At 45.7% G+C, this 21,084-nt stretch overlaps 1 protein-coding gene across 1 annotated transcript in view; it reads left to right on the top strand.

Moving 5' to 3' along the window:
• LOC130282153 (uncharacterized) overlaps positions 1 to 21,084 on the top strand; it is a 105,706-nt gene that overhangs the window by 47,492 nt on the left and 37,130 nt on the right. Inside the window, exons 12-15 of the mRNA XM_056530110.1 lie at positions 3,593 to 3,643; positions 3,831 to 3,899; positions 9,321 to 9,368; positions 19,929 to 20,057. Coding sequence (XP_056386085.1) covers positions 3,593 to 3,643; positions 3,831 to 3,899; positions 9,321 to 9,368; positions 19,929 to 20,027 — 267 coding nt within the window. The 3' untranslated portion in view covers positions 20,028 to 20,057. The remainder of the gene's footprint in view (positions 1 to 3,592; positions 3,644 to 3,830; positions 3,900 to 9,320; positions 9,369 to 19,928; positions 20,058 to 21,084) is intronic.

Genomic DNA, 21,084 nt, shown 5'->3' with positions numbered 1-21,084 from the left:
ACCAGTTGTGAGGTTCGTCCTAATGAAAATGTCCGGAAGATTCTCAGTCACATTTTATTTTCTCTCGTCAGGCCTATACTTAAAGTGTACCTGCAAAAACTTTTATATAATGTATATATCATACATTGGTTACAAAAGGTCTATTTTCGGTGAAAATTTTTGTCCCTGCAGCTATTTTCTGTGTTTCTCTGTGAGGAGTCAAAACATAGGAAGTGAGGGCAGGGCAAGCAGGGCTCTGTGCAGGCTCCTGACTTGTCAATCATCCAGATGTGTGAGCTGGGGGGGTGTCATAGAGCTTCACTGCAAAGAGTCCTGCTTGTCCTCAGTGTACAGAGCCCTGCTTGTCCTCAGTATACAGAGCCCTGCTTGTCCTCAGTATACAGAGCCCTGCTTGTCCTCAGTGTACAGAGCCCTGCTTGTCCTCAGTGTACAGAGCCCTGCTTGTCCTCAGTGTACAGAGCCCCGCTTGTCCTCAGTGTACAGAGCCCCGCTTGTCATCAGTTTACAGAGCCCCGCTTGTCATCAGTTTACAGAGCCCCGCTTGTCCTCGGTGTACAGAGCCCCGCTTGTCCTCGGTGTACAGAGCCCCGCTTGTCCTCGGTGTACAGAGCCCCGCTTGTCCTCGGTGTACAGAGCCCCGCTTGTCCTCGGTGTACAGAGCCCCGCTTGTCCTCGGTGTACAGAGCCCCGCTTGTCCTCGGTGTACAGAGCCCCGCTTGTCCTCGGTGTACAGAGCCCCGCTTGTCCTCGGTGTACAGAGCCCCGCTTGTCCTCGGTGTACAGAGCCCCGCTTGTCCTCGGTGTACAGAGCCCCGCTTGTCCTCGGTGTACAGAGCCCCGCTTGTCCTCGGTGTACAGAGCCCCGCTTGTCCTCGGTGTACAGAGCCCCGCTTGTCCTCGGTGTACAGAGCCCCGCTTGTCCTCGGTGTACAGAGCCCCGCTTGTCCTCGGTGTACAGAGCCCCGCTTGTCCTCGGTGTACAGAGCCCCGCTTGTCCTCGGTGTACAGAGCCCCGCTTGTCCTCGGTGTACAGAGCCCCGCTTGTCCTCGGTGTACAGAGCCCCGCTTGTCCTCGGTGTACAGAGCCCCGCTTGTCCTCGGTGTACAGAGCCCCGCTTGTCCTCGGTGTACAGAGCCCCGCTTGTCCTCGGTGTACAGAGCCCCGCTTGTCCTCGGTGTACAGAGCCCCGCTTGTCCTCGGTGTACAGAGCCCCGCTTGTCCTCGGTGTACAGAGCCCCGCTTGTCCTCGGTGTACAGAGCCCCGCTTGTCCTCGGTGTACAGAGCCCCGCTTGTCCTCGGTGTACAGAGCCCCGCTTGTCCTCGGTGTACAGAGCCCCGCTTGTCCTCGGTGTACAGAGCCCCGCTTGTCCTCGGTGTACAGAGCCCCGCTTGTCCTCGGTGTACAGAGCCCCGCTTGTCCTCGGTGTACAGAGCCCCGCTTGTCCTCGGTGTACAGAGCCCCGCTTGTCCTCGGTGTACAGAGCCCCGCTTGTCCTCGGTGTACAGAGCCCCGCTTGTCCTCGGTGTACAGAGCCCCGCTTGTCCTCGGTGTACAGAGCCCCGCTTGTCCTCGGTGTACAGAGCCCCGCTTGTCCTCGGTGTACAGAGCCCCGCTTGTCCTCAGTGTACAGAGCCCCGCTTGTCCTCAGTGTACAGAGCCCTGCTTGTCCTCTGTGTACAGAGCTCTGCTTTTCCTGAGTGTACAGAGCCCTGCTTGTCCTCAGTGTACACAACCCTGCTTGTCATCAGTTTACAGAGCCCTGCTTGTCATCAGTTTACAGAGCCCCGCTTGTTCCCGGTGTACAGAGCCCTGCTTGTCCTCGGTGTACAGAGCCCCGCTTGTCCTCAGTGTACAGAGCCCTGCTTGTCCTCAGTGTACAGAGCCCTGCTTGTCCTCAGTGTACAGAGCCCTGCTTGTCCTCAGTGTACAGAGCTCTGCTTTTCCTGAGTGTACAGAACCCTGCTTGTCCTCAGTGTACAGAGCCCTGCTTGTCATCAGTTTACAGAGCCCTGCTTGTCATCAGTTTACAGAGCCCCGCTTGTTCCCGGTGTACAGAGCCCTGCTTGTCCTCGGTGTACAGAGCCCCGCTTGTCCTCAGTGTACAGAGCCCTGCTTGTCCTCAGTGTACAGAGCCCTGCTTGTCCTCAGTGTACAGAGCCCTGCTTGTCCTCTGTGTACAGAGCTCTGCTTTTCCTGAGTGTACAGAACCCTGCTTGTCCTCAGTGTACAGAGCCCTGCTTGTCATCAGTTTACAGAGCCCTGCTTGTCATCAGTTTACAGAGCCCCGCTTGTTCCCGGTGTACAGAGCCCTGCTTGTCCTCGGTGTACAGAGCCCCGCTTGTCCTCAGTGTACAGAGCCCCGCTTGTCCTCAGTGTACAGAGCCCCGCTTGTCCTCAGTGTACAGAGCCCTGCTTGTCCTCAGTGTACAGAGCCCTGCTTGTCCCCGGTGTACAGAGCCCCGCTTTTCCTCGGTGTACAGAGCCCTGCTTGTCATCAGTGTACACAGCCCTGCTTGTCTTCAGTGTACAGAACCCTGCTTGTCCTCAGTGTACAGAGCCCTGCTTGTCATCAGTGTACAGAGCCCTGCTTGTCATCAGTGTACAGAGCCCCGCTTGTCCTTGTTGGGTTTTTCATTGGGGTATTTGAACATATCGATATTCCAGCCATTGATTTAGATGGAAACATTTACTGCAATGCATCTTTTTTTTTATAGTCTCAGAAATGAAGTCTAGTTTGGATCAAGCTATGAAATGGATATCCTTTAAAGGGATATTCCTAACTTATATAGTCATGACACATCTTAAGGTCGAGCCACCACTTTTTGATTAGAGGGGGTGAAATTATTGTAAGAAGAGGACACAGATATAGTATGGTACAACGCCCCCTTCTGACAATCACCCAGTTGTGTATGGATTGAGGCTTTGTTGCTAATAACTTCTTTTTTACTTTTCTACAGCCATAAGTTGGAGGTTTTACCTTATGTCCCTTACCCTAGAGTATTTCTGTATTTTGTAGGAGCGGACTCCACATATAGAGATCTGGAGGGCCCTTTTACATGTTGGTAGAAATTTTCATTTCTGACAAGGGTCAGCGGTCAGCCGGTAAATGGGCAAACACTCGTATATCGGCTGATTGAATCCTTTGTGTACATTGCCCAGAAAATAATGGATGGGCGGCTGACAATGATAAAGTGTAAGGGTTTAAGGACCGAAGGAACAATTCAGCGATCAGTTGTGCGGCCGATCACCATTCACGATAGCACAATTCTTAGAAAAATGTTGATAAAATTTTAATGATTTTTAAAAAGGGTGAGACACAGGCCCTCGTGGCTCAATCAGGTACGTCTAAAGGTATATAGAATAATCATGCAATAACCGGGATATGGGGAACAGTATATACATAGAAATCACAATAAAAGAAAATAATGTAATACATTATTTAGTTACTTTTTATATCATATGATATTATGTGATTGGAAATATTACTAGGAATCCCCGAACTTACTATCACATGACTACTACTAGAATTGTCTGAATGTATTAGACGAATTATACAAGTTTTATTGTTAATTTTTTTATTTTCTATTAGAGCAATATTGGTTGCTTTGGAGATGACGCTCTTCACACTAAAGATATATTGGTAAGAAATCCGACCCCCCCCCATAATGTCTTCTCCTCATGTCTCCGTGTGATATCTCCTCATACATCTCCGATATGTTTCTCTCATTAATTTAGTTTTATACAGAATATGATAATTATATTGGAATTTTTTTTTTTTTTTTTTTTTTATATATAAAGCTAAAAAACTAATAACACATATTTTACAGGAAAAATTACTGAAAGGCTCTGGTGAAAATCTTAAGACGGTACTTACAGGGGTTATTGACACAATTAAGGTAAATATTTTTTTTAATTTTCCAATGTCTTTCATTCTAATAGGACAATAGAGATCAGATTCTTCTATCAATCATACAGTGTATATATATATATATATATATATATATATATATATATATATATATATATATATATATATATATATATATGTAAATGTATAAAGAGAAGGCTAGCTAGGCTACTGCAGATTTATGCGGATGGTCAGCACTGGTGGGGAGTAACTCCTATGATCTTAGGCAAGGTGTTACTATACGTCAGGTGTCTCTCAAGTGATGTATACAATTTCAATAGAAGAAAAGACGTAGCAACTCACCAATCGCTTGAATGTCTTTATTGTGGTAACTTCAGGTAGATCACAACAGACAGCGAGATTGTGCGCGTGCTGGCGTGGGTGAGGGAGCGGGTGGGTGTTGCTAGACTTCATCCGGATGAAGCGTCAAATGACGTGAAACAGAGCTGTCGTCTAGCCACACCCACCCGCTCCCTCACCCACGCCAGCACCCGCACAATCTCGTTGTCTGTTGTTATCTACCTGAAGTTACCACAATAAAGACATTCAAGCGAGTATATATATATATATATATATATATATATATATATATTTGCTCCGGGCTCGTATATGTGAAGTGAATCTGTCTCTGTAGGTCAGTCAGCTGTGCGCCCATAGGTAACAGGACTTTTATAGCTTATGAAGTAGATTTACACCAAACAATCTAATGTATTTGTTACATAATTGATAAGACTGAAAAGAGAAAGAGAACAATCAAGTCCATCCTATAATCCTAATGTGTTGATCCAGAGAAACGAGAAAAAAAAAAACGAACACGACGTCATCTGCCCCAAAACTAGAGAAATAAATCCTACATGACTCCGAATATACAAACAGAACAAACCCCTGGATCAGGGGCGGACACAGACAGCAGAGGGCTCCTGTGCAAAGAGCGTGCCTGGGCCCCCCCCCCCCCCACAGCACTGTGCCCCCTCATGTACCTAGACCCCACCTGAGGGCCTCCACTTACCCCGCGCGTGTAGTGTCGCCACTTGCCTATTTCACCACAGGTGGATGGAACGGCTCCTGAGGAGGGCTCCGGGTGGCCCCTGTCCCTTTCAGTGTGAGTACTCCCCCGGGTCAGCCTGACCCGTATCTAGCTGGGAGGCAGAGTGCAGTCCTCCCCTTTATATTCGCACCCCTGGACTTAGCACGACACCCCTTGGCAACCCCATGTTCCTTGGCTTCTTATCCTTAGTGATAGAAGTGACTTACAGGCAGGGCCAGACTGGGACCAAAAATAGGCCCAGGCATTTTAAAATAAACAGTCCATTTTTATGGTGGGGGTCTGACTCATGGGACCCCCACCAATCACCTTGGTTCAAGTGGCTCCCCAGATGTTGGAAAGCTGCAACTCCCATCATGTCTGAAGTGACTACAGCTGATGGGACAGTCAGGAGACTACACAATGATATCAGTGACTACAGCTCTGATGGGACAGTTAGGAAAATACACAATGATATCACTGACCTGAGTGACGTCTTCTCTGTTGTCTTTACTTTTCTTCTTCATCTGGTCCAGACACCAGGATTTCTTCCATCTTCTCTGCAGAGTCTGAAATCTGGACATCATTGGTTCCTTAATTTGTCAGTAGATCCTCATCCTCTGTATGATGACAATAATCATTATAACCTTGCCAAATACTGTACCCCCTGAATATAATACTGCCAACCACTGTACCCCCTGAATACTGCCAACCACTGTACCCCTGAATATAATACTGCCAACCACTGTACCCCTGAATATAATACTGCCAACCACTGTACCCCTGAATATAATACTACCACACACTGTACCCGTGAATATAATACTGCAAACCACTGTACACCCGAATATAGTACTGCCAAATACTGTACCCCTGAATATAATACTGCCAACCACTGTACTCTATTAATATAATACTGCCAACCACTGTACCCCTGAATATAGTACTGCCAAATACTTTACCCCTGAATATAATACTGCCAACCACTGTACCCCTGAATATAATACTGCCAACCACTGTACCCCGGAATATAATACTGCCAACCACTGTACCCCCGAATATAATACTGCCAAATACTGTACTCTATTAATATAATACTGCCAACCACGATACACCACTGAATCACCCCATACACCCCACGCACTCCATCCTCAGTCTCTTCATCACCCCATACACCCCACGCACCCCATCCTCAGTCTCATCCCCCCATACACCCCACACAACCCATCCTTAGTCTAATCATCACCCCCATACACCCCACGCACCCCATCCTCAGTCTCATCACCCCATACACCCCACACAACCCATCCTCGGTCTTCTCATCACCCCATACACCCCACACACTCCATCCTCGGTCTCCTCATCACCCCATGCACCCCATCCTCAGTCTCATCACCCCCATACACCCCACACAACCCATCCTCGGTCTCCTCATCACCCCATACACCCCATCCTCAGTCTCCTCATCACCCCATACACCCCACACACCCCATCTTCAGTCTCCTCATCACCCCATACACCCCACGCACCCCATCCTCAGTCTCCTCATCACCCCATGCACCCCATCCTCAGTCTCATCATCACCCCATACACCCCATGCACTCCATCCTCAGTCTCCTTATCACCCCATACACCCCATGCACTTCATCCTCAGTCTCCTCATCACCCCATGCACTCCATCCTCAGTCTCCTCATCACCCCATGCACTCAATCCTCAGTCTCCTCATCACCCCCATACACCCCATGCACTCAATCCTCAGTCTCCTCATCACCCCATGCACTCCATCCTCAGTCTCCTCATCACCCCATACACCCCATGCACTCCATCCTCAGTCTCCTCATCACCCCCATACACCCCACGCACTCCATCCTCAGTCTCCTCATCAACCCATACACCCCATGCACTCCATCCTCAGTCTCCTCATCACCCCATGCACTCCATCCTCAGTCTCCTCATCATCTCATACACCCCATGCACTCCATCCTCAGTCTCCTCATCACCCCCATACACCCCACGCACTCCATCCTCAGTCTCCTCATCACCCCATACACCCCATGCACTCCATCCTCAGTCTCCTCATCACCCCATGCACTCAATCCTCAGTCTCTTCATCACCCCCATACACCCCAAGCACTCCATCCTCAGTCTCTTCATCATCCCCATACACCCCAAGCACTCCATCCTCAGTCTCTTCATCATCCCCATACACCCCAAGCACTCCATCCTCAGTCTCTTCATCACCCCCATACACCCCATGCACTCCATCCTCAGTCTCTTCATCACCCCCATACACCCCATGCACTCCATCCTCAGTCTCCTCATCACCTCATATACCTTAAGCACCTCATCATTATTACACAGCTGACACCCCCCCCCAGTCCTTCTCATCAACATTAAAGCCCCTAATCACTACACCCCTGACCCCCCCCCCCCCTCTGGTCCTCCTTATCAACACTATGCTCTCCCAGACCCCCAATCCTCCTTATCATTACACCACCAACCTCTTCAACACCCCTCCTGTCCTCTTCTTCATCATTACAATCCCTCCCTCCCTCCCCCACCGCCCTGCACCCGACCGTCACTCTCCTCACCTTATCTGCTCAGCGATGCGGCTGTGAGGCGGGAGGGTTTGCTGCTCCTGTCGCTTCTGCCGGGGACAGAGGCCATGACACGTGACGTCAGGGGCTTGGAACAGACGTGCATGCCTGCGCGGGGCACGTCTGTTCCCATCAGCCCCTGGCCTGTCCTCTTGCCCGGCCGGTTTAAAGGTAAATTACTGCTGTCAGCGGCAGGTCCGGGACCTGTTGCTGCAGCATAGAGTATGAAGTACTGGCAAGGGGCCCTGCAGGGGCCCAGACTGTGAGGCCCAGGCTGTGACCTGGGCCACTAGGTGGGCCCCCTAACAAGCTGGGCCCCTGTGCAGCCGAACCGGCTGAACAAGTGATATGTCCGCCCCGTCCCTGGATAATTGCCTAATGTTTAATAGAGTTCTATTGTGTCACTGCTATTACAGTAGAGATTCCCATCTGTGATGATGGGAAAAAAAAATCCAATCACTACATGTACAGGACGTCCCCTTGTCATGGATATAGACCTAGGGGTAAAAAGATTTCTGTTCTTTTCATTCAAATATCTACATTGTGATCACCCCTAAGACATCTTTCCATCTCATACTGAATAACCGAATATTAGATCACCTGTCCTGCAGCTCACACCTTTTTTTTTTACCCTTCACGGCATAGTCTCTTTCTATCTAAAATGGAACTCAATATTCCACTTGTGGTCTGATTAGGGATTTGTATAGAAAGCAAACTATGTTCTTGTCATCTTTGTCTCCCATGATTTTCTTTGCCTTGGTAGCAGCTGCCTGGCACTGGATGCTCTGGACATAATGCAGTTACATTACAGCGCCCCCTGGGGGTGATAAATCCTGTTCTTATTGCTGATACAGGAGTCAGGATTATATAAATGGTTTATCATAGTAGATATTGTTATTCATTCCTTGTAGTGTACTGGGGAGAGGGGGTAGGTAATATTGGGGGCCGAGGGATCATATATATATATATATATATATATATATATATATATATATATATATATATATATATATATATATATATATATATATATATATATATATATACAGCAACAGAAGAATGCAGCAGCACACTGCCAGCACAAAGATATGGGTGCAACATGAACATGCAGTTAAAACATGGAGAACTATACAGCTATGGTGTAATAGATGCAAATGTGAAACTATGAGATAGTGAGGCACTTAGCTCGCAAATTTGTCTCCGCCGGCGGTCAAATAGCTTGGACCGTCCCACCGCGATAAGGTGGCCTCCTTGGGACGGACCCTACACTGTGTATATGCCTCTATGTGAACAGTTCAGTAAGCATGGCAGGGTCTGGAACATCCAAGACACCTTATATACACACCTGATAGAGGTGAGTGGGGTGCAAGGCCAACATGGAGGTAGCCACTCCCCCATATGTGCAATACAGACAAAGAATAAGTCAGCCAGCACTGGAGTTGATACCAAACTATTATATGGACCTGGCCTGCAGGTGCACGCTACTAGGCTAGATATACAGCAACAGGAGAATACAGCAGCACACTGCCAGCACAAGGATATAGGTGAAACATGAACATGCAGTTAAAACATGGAGAGCTATACAGCTATGGTGTGTATATATATATATATATATATATATATATATATATATATATATATGTATCTATCTCGATCTGTAAGATTCTCAATAACTGCATATAGGAAGCCACAATAAGGATAATCACTTCTGATCAATCTCCTTTTAGGATATTACATGGGGCTGAAGAATAGATCATGTGACCTAATTATCCCATTATTTTATTACAGGACCTTCTCGTACAAAAAGGATTAGTAAGCGATCTTACATGTGATTTGGTAAGTGATGAATATATATTCTAGGACACCGTATAGATCTCGGCACATTTCAGGGCTGATCTCTACAATGATTTATTTGCCGTCCCATAACATCACTAATAGATTTATTACAGATTAACCCCGGATCATCCAGGAAAGGAATAAATCCGAGACAGAGGATTATTTCCCTATAGATATAAATGTGATCACCTGACAGATCCAGGAGAACATTATATAGAGCGGAGAGAGCAGTCTGTTATATAGGGGTACGGCCCGATCCTAGATCACGTGTGTGACCTGTATATATATATATCATGTGTGTGACCTGTATATATATATATATATATATATCATGTGTGTGACCTGTATATATATATATATATATATATCATGTGTGTGACCTGTATATATATATATATATATATATATATATATATATATATATATCATGTGTGTGACCTGTATATATATATATATCATGTGTGTGACCTGTATATATATATATATATCATGTGTGTGACCTGTGTATATATATATATATATATATATATATATATATATATATATATATATATATATATATATCATGTGTGTGACCTGTATATATAGATCATGTGTGTGACCTGTATATATATATATATATATATATATATATATATATATATATATAAATAATGTGTGTGATCTGTGTATATATATATATATATTAATATATATATATATATATATATATATATATATATATATATATATATATATATATATATATATCTCGTGTGTGACATATATAATTAGATTTAAGTAGTTAATCTGTTCTCCCTTAGTCCCCTTCCATTAGTCCCCTTTATACTTGCAGGACTGTGGAATTTTAAATTAAAAATTAGTATTAACACCCCTCCTAGATAGTATATAAACCCTCATCACCCCCTGGTCACTGAGTTATTTATAAAGTAACCGAGAGGAATAAGAGGGTGGGAAAGTTTGTGCTGCTGACAAGACTAAGGGAAAACCGATTAACTACTTAAATCTAATCTTCCCTAGCGTCTTTCAGCAGCACAATAATGAGATTTGTATAGTAATAGCCATGGGAGGGTAATTCTTTTTTAACTGAATTTAATACAGATTTTGTCAAATCCATTCTTTCAGAGAATAAAGATTCAATTTTATAATGCTAAAAAAAAAAAAAAAAAAAAGTCAATGGAGTGGACCATGAAGCACTCTGAAATATATGGTCCAAAGGGACTGAACTCCTTTCAGCCCAAGATGTGGCTGCAGCCTTCATAGAATGAGCCCTAATAAACTCTGGGGACTCAGAGTCCTGGGCCTCATAGGCTGTCTCAATACAGTCAATTATCCACCTAGATATTGTAGGTTTACAAACTGTTTTTCCTCTACAATTCCCTTGATAAGAGACCAAAAAGGTTCCGATCCTTGTGTAAGGGCTTAGTATGCTTGATGTAGAGTTCTAGACACCTTACTATGTCAAGACCACTATAATCCACTTCTCCATCACCTCGGGAGGCAAATTACTTGGTTAGTGTTTGAAAAGGTGGGACACTTTGGAAGAAAAGATGGGGAAAACCTTAACAGAACTTTGTCAGGATGAAAAGATATATATGACCATTGCTGCTAGGGCCTGTAATTCTCCTACTCTTTTGGCAGTAGTAATTGACAACAAGAAGGCAACCTTCATGGATACATAATTTAGGGGAACATCTCCCAGAGGTTCAATAGAATGTTCACATAATGGATTAAGAAACAAGGTTAAGTCCCAAGGGGTTACAGGTTTAACCACTCTTGGTCTTAATCTATCTAAGGCTTCAAAGGGTTACTCCCGTGGAAAACTTTTTTTTTTTTTTTTTTAAATCAACTGGTGCCAGAAAGTTAAACAGATTTGTAAACTACTTCTATTAAAAAAATCTTAATCTTAATTCTTTTCTTTTTGGAACACAGAGCTCTCTGCTGACATCACAAGCACAGTGCTCTCTCTTGACATCTCTGTCCATTTTAGGAACTGTCCAGAGCAGCATATGTTTGCTATGGGGATTTTCTCCTACTCTGGACAGTTCTTAAAAGGGACAGAGATGTCACCAGAGAGCACTGTGGTCATGATGTCAGCAGAGAGCTCTGTGTTCCAAAAAGAAAACAATTTCCTCTGTAGTATTCAGCAGCTAATAAGTACTGTAAGGATTAAGATTTTTTACTAGAAGTAATTTACAAATCTGTTTAACCTTCTGGCACCAGATGATTTAAAAAAAAAAAAAAAAAAAGTTTTCCACCTGAGTACCCCTTTAAGAAAAGTCTTTCCCTTGTAATTCTTAATGTAAATTACTACACTCTAGAGACTTTAACTCACAAGGTCTACAGAGAATGAAATTGTAATATTTACTCTGTTTTTGGCTGTTAATTTGTGAAATCCCCCAAAAACTAGATGGCCTCCATGTTGGAAAAATCAGTCCGGTGTACATCGTATTCAAAGTATGCAATCCTTGAACAGCAGTTTGAGGGTGCATATTGTTGTGTGAGATGTGAGCGAGTTGTTCATTTGGAAGCCCAGATCCTGGATTTAGAGGAGCAACTGGCAACACTGAGACGCACTGACAACTTGGAGAGGAGTCTCCTGCTCACTGAGCAAGCACTCTCTGGGGTAGAGGTGGGGGCGGATAGTGGGATGGAGGCGTAGGACAGTCAGAAAACGGGGTAGAGAGAAAAGTGTCAGGGAGGCTAGTCCTTAACTGGCACACCCCAACAAGTTTGCCGGGTTGGCAGATGAGGGGGATACCATTTTAGAGCTAGCAGTACTGCAGCAGGATACTGCCTCTGACCGCCAGGGGGGTGTCTTCTCCAGTAAGGAGGGAGGGAGGAGTGCAGGGCAGGCCAGACAGGTACTGGTGGTGTGGGACTCTATTATTATTAGGGGGACAGACAGGGCGATCTGTCACAAAGACCGGGATTGCCAAACAGTGTGTTGTCTTCCTGGCGCTAGAGTTCGGCACATCACGGATAGAGTTGACAGGTTACTGAGTGGGGCTGGAGAGGACCCAGCAGTCATGGTAGATATTGGCACCAATGACAAAGCAAGAGGTAGGTGGAGTGTCCTTAAAATGATTTCAGGGACTTAGGCTGCAAGCTTAAGGCAAGGACCCCCAAGGTAGTATTTTCTGAAATATTACCTGTACCACGAGCCGCACCAGAGAGGCAGCGGGAGATCAGGGAGGTAAACAAGCGGCTCAGAAGCTGGTGTAGGAAGGAGGAGTTTGGGTTCATGGAGAACTGGGCCAACTTCGCTGTTGGTTACCGGCTTTACTGTAGGGACGGGCTGCACCTCAATGGGGAGGGTGCAGCTGTGCTTGGGGAGAAGATGGCTAGAAGGGTGGAGGAGTGTTGAAACTAGGGACTGGGGGAAGGGAACCTATAACATAGAGTGGGAAGATAGTGTCTGGGGGTGGAGGGGAGGGAGGGGTTAGAACAGTTAATAGGTATAGGCTTCATAGAAAAAAAACTTACACCATTGAATTGCATGTTGACTAATGCCAGAAGTCTGACCAATAAAACTGACGAACAGGAGTTGATAATGTCTGAGGAGGATTATGACATAGTCGGTATAACAGAGACTTGGTTGGACGATAGCTGTGACTGGGCGGTCAACATACAGGGTTATAGTCTATTCAGGAAGGATCGGACAAAACGGAAAGGGGGAGGGGTTTGTCTTTATGTAAAGTCCAGTTTGAAGGCCGCACTGTGGGAGGATATATGGGAGGGAAACGATAATGTGGAGTCATTATGGGTAGAAATATATGGAGATTAAAAAAAATTCTCATAGGGGTTTGATATAAGCCACCAAACATAATGGAAGAGGTAGAAGATCAATTAATGAGGAAAATAAACAAGGCAGCAAATCAATGAGGTGATAATAATGGGGGACTTTAACTATCCTGATATAAACTGGAGACTGAGACCTGTGAATCTCACAAAGGAAACAGGTTTCTGACTATAGCTAAAGACAATTATCTGTCCCAAATGGTGCAGGGCCCGACCAGAGGGGGCGCCCTACTAGACTTAATATTAACCAACAGACCTGACAGAGTGACTAATGTACAGGTAGAAGGACACCTAGGAAATAGTGGTCATAATATATTACATTATAACTTGTTCTTCAATAAGGGAATCTCTCGAGGGGCCACAAAAACAACGAACTTTAGAAAGGCAAAGTTCTATCAACTCAGAGAAGCCCTTAACAACATAAAATTGGATAATGTCCTCAAAAACAAGAATACTGACACTAAATGGGAGAATTTTAAAAATATTGTAAATTCTCACTAATATGTATTTACCTTATGGGAATAAAAGGGTCAGGAATAAAAGAAAACCAATATGGATGAATACAAACATTAAGGGGCAATAAATGACAAAAATAAAGCATTTAAACCACTAAAACAGGACGGCAGTGAAGAAGCATTAAAAAGCTACAGAGAAAATATGTAAAAAAAAATTATAAAAGCCGCAAAAATAGAGACAGAGGCTCATTGCCCAAGAGAATAAAACTAGCCCCAAAATGTTCTTTAACTATATAGATAGCAAAAAGATAAAAAATGATAGCTTTGGCCCCTTAAAAAAATGACAAGGAAGACATTATAAACGGGGATCAGAAAAAAGCAAATATATTAAACAAATTCTTCTCCACTGTATTCACCGAGAAAAATGGAATGCCAGGTGAAATACAGCAAGATAAGGTAAACTCCCCAATACAGGATACCTGTCTAACCAGGGAAGAAGTACAGGTCACCTGTCTAACCCAGGAAGAAGTACAGGTCACCTGTCTAAACCAGGAAGAAGTACAGATCACCTGTCTATTCCAGGAAGAAGTACAGGTCACCTGTCTAACCCAGGAAGAAGTACAGGTCACCTGTCTAACCCAGGAAGAAGTACAGATCACCTGTCTATTCCAGGAAAAAGTACAGGTCACCTTTCTAACACAGGAAGAAGTACAGGTCACCTGTCTAACCCAGGAAGAAGTATAGTGCTGCCTTCAAAAAATCTTAATAGACAAATCACCAGGTCCAGATGGCATTCACCCCCGTGTACTAAAATAATTAAGTAATGTAATAGACAGACCCCTATTTTTAATATTAATGGACTCCATAGTAACAGGGACTGTTCCCCAGGACTGGCACATAGCAAATGTGGTGCCAATATTTAAAAAGGGGACAAAAGATGACCCAGGGAATTATAGACCTGTTAGTTTAACCTCTCTTTTATGTAAATTGTTTGAGGGTTTTCTAAGAGATGCTATTTTGAAATATCCTGATCAAAATAAATATATGACTTCATATCAGAATGGCTTCATGAGGGATCGGTCCTGTCACCTGATCAGCTTTTATGAGGAGGTGAGCTCCAGACTGGACCAGGGGGAATCACTGGGTGTCCTATATCTGGATTTTTCCAAAGCATTTGATACGGGGCCACATAAAAGGTTGGTGCATAAAATGAGAATCACTTTAAATGCAGCAACCAGAAGATTGGAGCAGAGGCTCAAAGAGACGTGTCTGTAGGCTGCAGGAGGTTTAAATAACCCCAGCTTGGCTCCACTAAAGATAGCCACACATAGAATTAGGAACACATGGCTAGGCTGGCTTACATCCAGCTGGCCTAACAATAGGAAGGATACCATAGAGATGAATTCCGTCTCCTTCCAGAATGTCACAGCCTGCCTTCCTGGCCGGCTCCTATAAACATCGCAGCGCATGCTTAGGAGCCAGCACTAACATGCACAGAGATTGCAGACACAGGTCCGGACTCACAGGACAGCCGTATAGCGCGCCCGCTCCGGAGGTAATGCCGGCATCTCCCCGAAGTAAAACACACACGCTTCATATAGAAGGTATAACTCTGTCCTGCACACAGGACTGAAAAAAACTCAGTGACCAGTGGGTGATGGGGGCCTATATACTATACAGAAGGGGTGTTAATACCAATTTGTGTGTATGACATATATATATATATATACATATATATATATATATATATATATATATATACACACACACACATCTATATATATATACATATATATATATACACATATATATATATATATGTGACCTGTATGTATATATATATATATATATATATATATATATATATATATATATATTTATGGGGTGTCCCGGTACCGTATTGCATACCGTACCTAGTGTGGTGGTCCCCAAAGTCAGAGTTACTACGCTCAGGTAGGGTCCCCCAGGTGGGACAGCACCTAGTCGCCTCTCTTCTACTCTAATTCTATAAGCGTTTATAAGTGTATATACTTAATAATGTGTGTATTTAAGATAATGTATAGAGTACTTACCTTGTTAGCGTCGCAGGACCTTTGGTCATGTGACTATGTTGAATCCTCTATGGTATGTTGGAGGACCTTTTTGAGGTCCTTGGGTCACATGTTACCCATAATCCTTTGTAATGGTGATTGACACAAGTATTGGACCAATCAGCTCTAGTCCAGCCCCTGCCCATATAGGGAGCTGTAGCTCTCTTGGGTTGCTGCTCTCGTGGATGCCAGACTAGCAGGATGGATCTGCGCAACTTTCAAAGACACGCTAGGCCAGAAAACCTGCCGGCCTCAGCAGAACTAAACTGCAAGTTCTAAACTAATCCCCGCTAAAGCTAGCGTGACTACTGAACCGCAACTAAATCCCCTAAATCCAGTGGAACAGCGCATATGTTACGCTGAGCGCTCCGGGTCCTTGCTCCTCCCCGAAGCGCTCGCGGCGTTCCTCTCTCTGCAGCGCCCCGGTCAGACCCGCTGACCGGGAGCGCTGCACTGACACTGCCGGCGGGGATGCGATTCGCATAGCGGGGCGCGCCCGCTCTCGAATCGCACCCCAAGTCTCTCACCTGTCCCGGTCCCCGGCTGTCTCGTCCTGGCGCGCGCGGCTCCGCTCGTTAGGGCGCGCGCGCGTCAGCTCTCTAAGATTTAAAGGGCCAGTGCACCAATGATTGGTGCCTGGCCCAATCAGTCTAATTAGCCTCCACCTGCTCCCTGTCTATATAACCTCACTTCCCCTTTCCTTCCTTGCCGGATCTTGTTGCCTTTGTGCCAGGGAAAGCGTTACAGTGTTTGCCTTACCAGTTTGCCTGACCTATTGCTATTGACTACGAACCTTGCCGCCTGCCCCGACCTTCTGCTACGTCTGACCTTGCCTCTGCCTAGTCCTTCTGTCCCATGCCTTCTCAGCAGTCAGCGAGGTTGAGCCTTTGCTGGTGGATACGACGTGGTTGCTACCGCCGCAGCAAGACCATCCCGCTTTGCGGCGGGCTCTGGTGAATACCAGTAGCAACCCTAGAACCGGTCCACCGACACGGTCCACGCCAATCCCTCGCTGACACAGAGGATCCACATCCAGCCTGCCGAATCCTAACAGTAGATCCGGCCATGGATCCCGCTGAGGTCCCGCTGCCAGTTGTCGCTGACCTTACCACGGTGGTCGCCCAGCAGTCTCAACAAATAGAGCAACTTGGACAACAGTTCGCCCAACAAGGACAGCAGCTGTCGCAGTTGACCGCCATGCTACAGCAACTTCTGCCACAGCTACAGCAGCAACCATCTCCTCCACCAGCTCCTGCACCTCCTCCGTAGCGAGTGCCCGCTCCTGGCCTCCGCTTGTCCCTGCCGGACAAATTTGATGGGGACTCTAGACTTTGCCGTGGTTTCCTGTCACAATGTTCCCTACATTTGGGGATGTTGTCGGACCAATTTCCTACAGAACGGTCGAAGGTGGCTTTCGTGGTCAGTCTCCTGTCTGGGAAGGCCCTGTCATGGGCCACACCGCTCTGGGACCGCAATGATCCTGTCACTGCCACTGTACAGTCCTTCTTCGCTGAGGTTCGTAGTGTCTTCGAGGAACCAGCCCGAGCTTCTTCTGCCGAAACTGCCTTGCTGAACCTGGTTCAGGGAAATTCTTCTGTAGGCGAATACGCCATCCAATTTCGTACCCGCGCCTCAGAACTATCTTGGAACAACGAGGCCCTCTGCGCGACCTTTAAAAAAGGCCTATCCAGTAACTTCAAGGATGTGCTGGCCGCACGAGAAATTCCTGCCAACCTGCATGAACTTATCCATTTGGCCACCCGCATTGACATGCGTTTTTCTGAAAGACACCAGGAGCTCCGCCAGGAAAAAGACCTTGATCTCTGGGCACCTCTCTCACAGTATCCTTTGCAATCTACCACTGTGCCTCCCGCCGTGGAGGCTATGCAAGTGGATCGGTCTCGCCTGACCCATGAAGAGAGGACTCGCCGCAGAGATAAAAATTTATGTCTGTACTGCGCTAGTACCGAACATTTCTTGGTGGATTGCCCTATTTGTCCTCCACGTCTGGGAAACGCACGCACGCACCCAGCTCACGTGGGTGTGGCGTCTCTTGGTATGAAGTCTGCTTCTCCACGTCTCACTGTGCCCGTACGGATTTCTCCTTCTGACAACTCTTCCTTCTCAGCTGTGGCCTTCTTGGACTCTGGTTCTGCGGGAAATTTTATTTTGGCCTCTTTTGTTAATAAGTTCAACATCCCTGTGACCCGTCTCGTCAAGCCGCTCTACATTTCCTCGGTCAAAGGAGTTAAATTGGACTGCACCGTGCGTTACCGCACAGAACCCCTGCTCATAAGCATTGGACTGCATCACAAAAAAATTGAATTTTTTGTTTTGCCCAACTGCACCTCTGAAGTCCTCCTCGGTCTGCCATGGCTCCAACGCCACTCTGCTACCATTGACTAGACCACCGGGGAAATCAAGTGCTGGGGTCCTGCTTGCCACAAAAAATGCCTCACGCCTGCTCCCAGTCTTGTCAGGCAAGCCTCAGTGCCTCCTCCTACACCTGGTCTACCCAAGGCCTATCAGGACTATGCTTTGCCTCCTCATAGCCCCCGTCCTGGTAACACTCTGCCCCGTACCAAGCTTCACCCTGTGCCCCCCCTCCCCATTTCCATTCCTTCTGAACTGCTTGCTGTTGATGACCATACCCTGGACTTCACTGTCCTCCAGAAGCAGACTCTACAATCGCTCCCAATGTCCTTGTCCCATGTGGAGCGACATCTGGACAAAAAGAGGGGGAGATCTAAGGGGGGGGTACTGTTACGCCGAGCGCTCCGGGTCCCTGCTCCTCCCCGGAGAGCTCGCGGCGTTCCTCTCTCTGCAGCGCCCCGGTCAGACCCGCTGACCGGGAGCGCTGCACTGACACTGCCGGCGGGGATGCGATTCGCATAGCGGGACGCGCCCGCTCGCGAATCGCACCCCAAGTCTCTCACCTGACCCGGTCCCCGGCTGTCTCGTCCTGGCGCGCGCGGCTCCGCTCCTTAGGGCGCGCGCGCGCCAGCTCTCTAAGATTTAAAGGGCCAGTGCACCAATGATTGGTGCCTGGACCAATCAGTCTAATTAGCCTCCACCTGCTCCCTGTCTATATAATCTCACTTCCCCTTTCCTTCCTTGCCGGATCTTGTTGCCTTTGTGCCAGAGACAGCGTTACAATGTTTGCCTTACCAGTGTACCTGACCTCTTGCTGTTGCTATTGACTACGAACCTTGCCGCCTGCCCCGACCTTCTGCTACGTCTGACCTTGCCTCTGTCTAGTCCTTCTGTCCCACGCCTTCTCAGCAGTCAGCGAGGTTGAGCCGTTGCCGGTGGATACGACCTGGTTGCTACCGCCGCAGCAAGACCATCCCGCTTTGCGGCGGGCTCTGGTGAATACCAGTAGCAACCCTAGAACCGGTCCACCGACACAGTCCACGCCAATCCCTCGCTGACACAGAGGATCCACATCCAGCCTGCAGAATCCTAACAGCATATTTTCCTAAAGACTCTAAAATGCTTAAGGTCCAAACCTTTGTCAATCTCCAAGCGCAGTTGCATGTATAGAGACTGTACCGGTTATGAAGCTTGCATAAAATCTTAAGTAAAAATTCCAACTGTTTTCAGCAAACTCTCCAGTTGTGGACATTCCATTATTCTATACCTCCCTATCACTCTTGGGAAGGGTGGGGGTAAGTCAAGCATTACAGAGGAGCCCCACCCTGGCATCACGAATAGCAAGGGTTAACCAGACACCCTTTAGTCACCGCACAGCTACACCCCATATACCCTACTCCCCCAGGCTATCTATCTATCTATCTATCTATATCATGTGACCTGTAGATATATCATGTGACCTGTAGATATATCATGTGACCTGTAGATATATCATGTGACCTGTAGATAAATCATGTGACCTGTAGATAAATCATGTGACCTGTATATAGATATATATCATGTGACCTGTAGATATATCATGTGACCTGTAGATATATCATGTGACCTGCTCTGGATGGGTTATTATCTCCTATAATAAGAGGAATATTGTCCGTATGTAGTAATATGTCTGATCTCCTGATCTGAGATTTTCCTGTAGAAATTGTCAGTAATTCAGATTCATCAGGTAAAAGTTCAGTCGTCGAACAAACTCTGGAATTTCCTCTTTTATCTTCTTCTTATGTTTGTGAAGAAATGTTTATTCCTCCAGATCTTCCATAATGTCTCTGATTTCTCTACAGACTGAGGTTGTTTCAGGTGAAGACTCGATGCTAGAATTTGATGGTGTTGTTGGAGGAGGTGGTAGAGGTTTACTTCTTCTTGATCCTAATGTTTTATAGAAGACATCCCCCGACCATCCCCCACACACGGTAAGCGGAGATAAAACCCATCATTACACATCCCAGTCATCCTCAGTCAGATAAAATGTCGCCCATAAAGGGAACCTGTCCCAGTAATAATCCAGTCCAGTCTGCAGGGCTCAGGTTATAGAGCAGGAGGAGCTGAGCTCATCCATATACATTGTGTTAGATCCAGGAGAACTTCTCAATATATATATATATATATATATACTCCTTGTCACAGGGAGGAATTATGGGGATTTTTATTTCCTACATTTAGTATTATTCCTTTATGGATATAGGAGGGATAAATAAAGATCCCCCAGGTCTGTAGGGAATATATTGTCCATAGTCCTATAAATAAAGCTTTATCCCTTTATATGTCTGTTTTACCTTTGATGCCAAAAATATCTTATATCTACGATTGTATCCCAGATATAAAAGAAGCTTAGGTAAGTGAGCCCATCCCAGATGTTCAGGGGTCAGAGGTCGCACCATGGTGAATTCACATATATACATATTTATGGCAAAATGCAAATGGCAACTGAGCTCACAAATATAAGTGTATAATACTGGGTCACATGACCACTGTGATATCAACATCTCTACAAAGTATATATATATATATATATATATATATATATATATATATATAAGTGCTGGCGCATACAAAGAATGCACTATAAGAAATTGTATTAAATATTTTATTTATTTAGGACACATAAAATAATTGGGTTACTTGCAATAAAGGATGAGGTAGCACAAACATGTAGATTAAAAATGGCCAGATCAATCTGTAGATGAAAGGATATAAAAATACAAGTTGATTATGTGTATAAAAGGAGTTACATAGTTACATAGTTAGTATGGTTGAAAAAAGACAGACGTCCATCAAGTCCAACCAGGGAATTGAAGTGAAGCGTGTAAGGGGATAAGGGGAAGGGATGTAGTTTTATAATTCTGCATAAGCATTAATGTTATTTTGTTCCAGGAATGTATCTCACCCTCTTTTAAAGCTGTTAATTGTTCCTGCTGTGACCAGTTCCTGAGGTAGACC

This window comes from Hyla sarda, chromosome 7, assembly GCF_029499605.1.
Source record: "Hyla sarda isolate aHylSar1 chromosome 7, aHylSar1.hap1, whole genome shotgun sequence".
Lineage (NCBI taxonomy): Eukaryota > Metazoa > Chordata > Amphibia > Anura > Hylidae > Hyla > Hyla sarda.
Note: the sequence above shows the minus strand (reverse complement) of the source record. Positions and strands in the feature narration are given on the sequence as shown.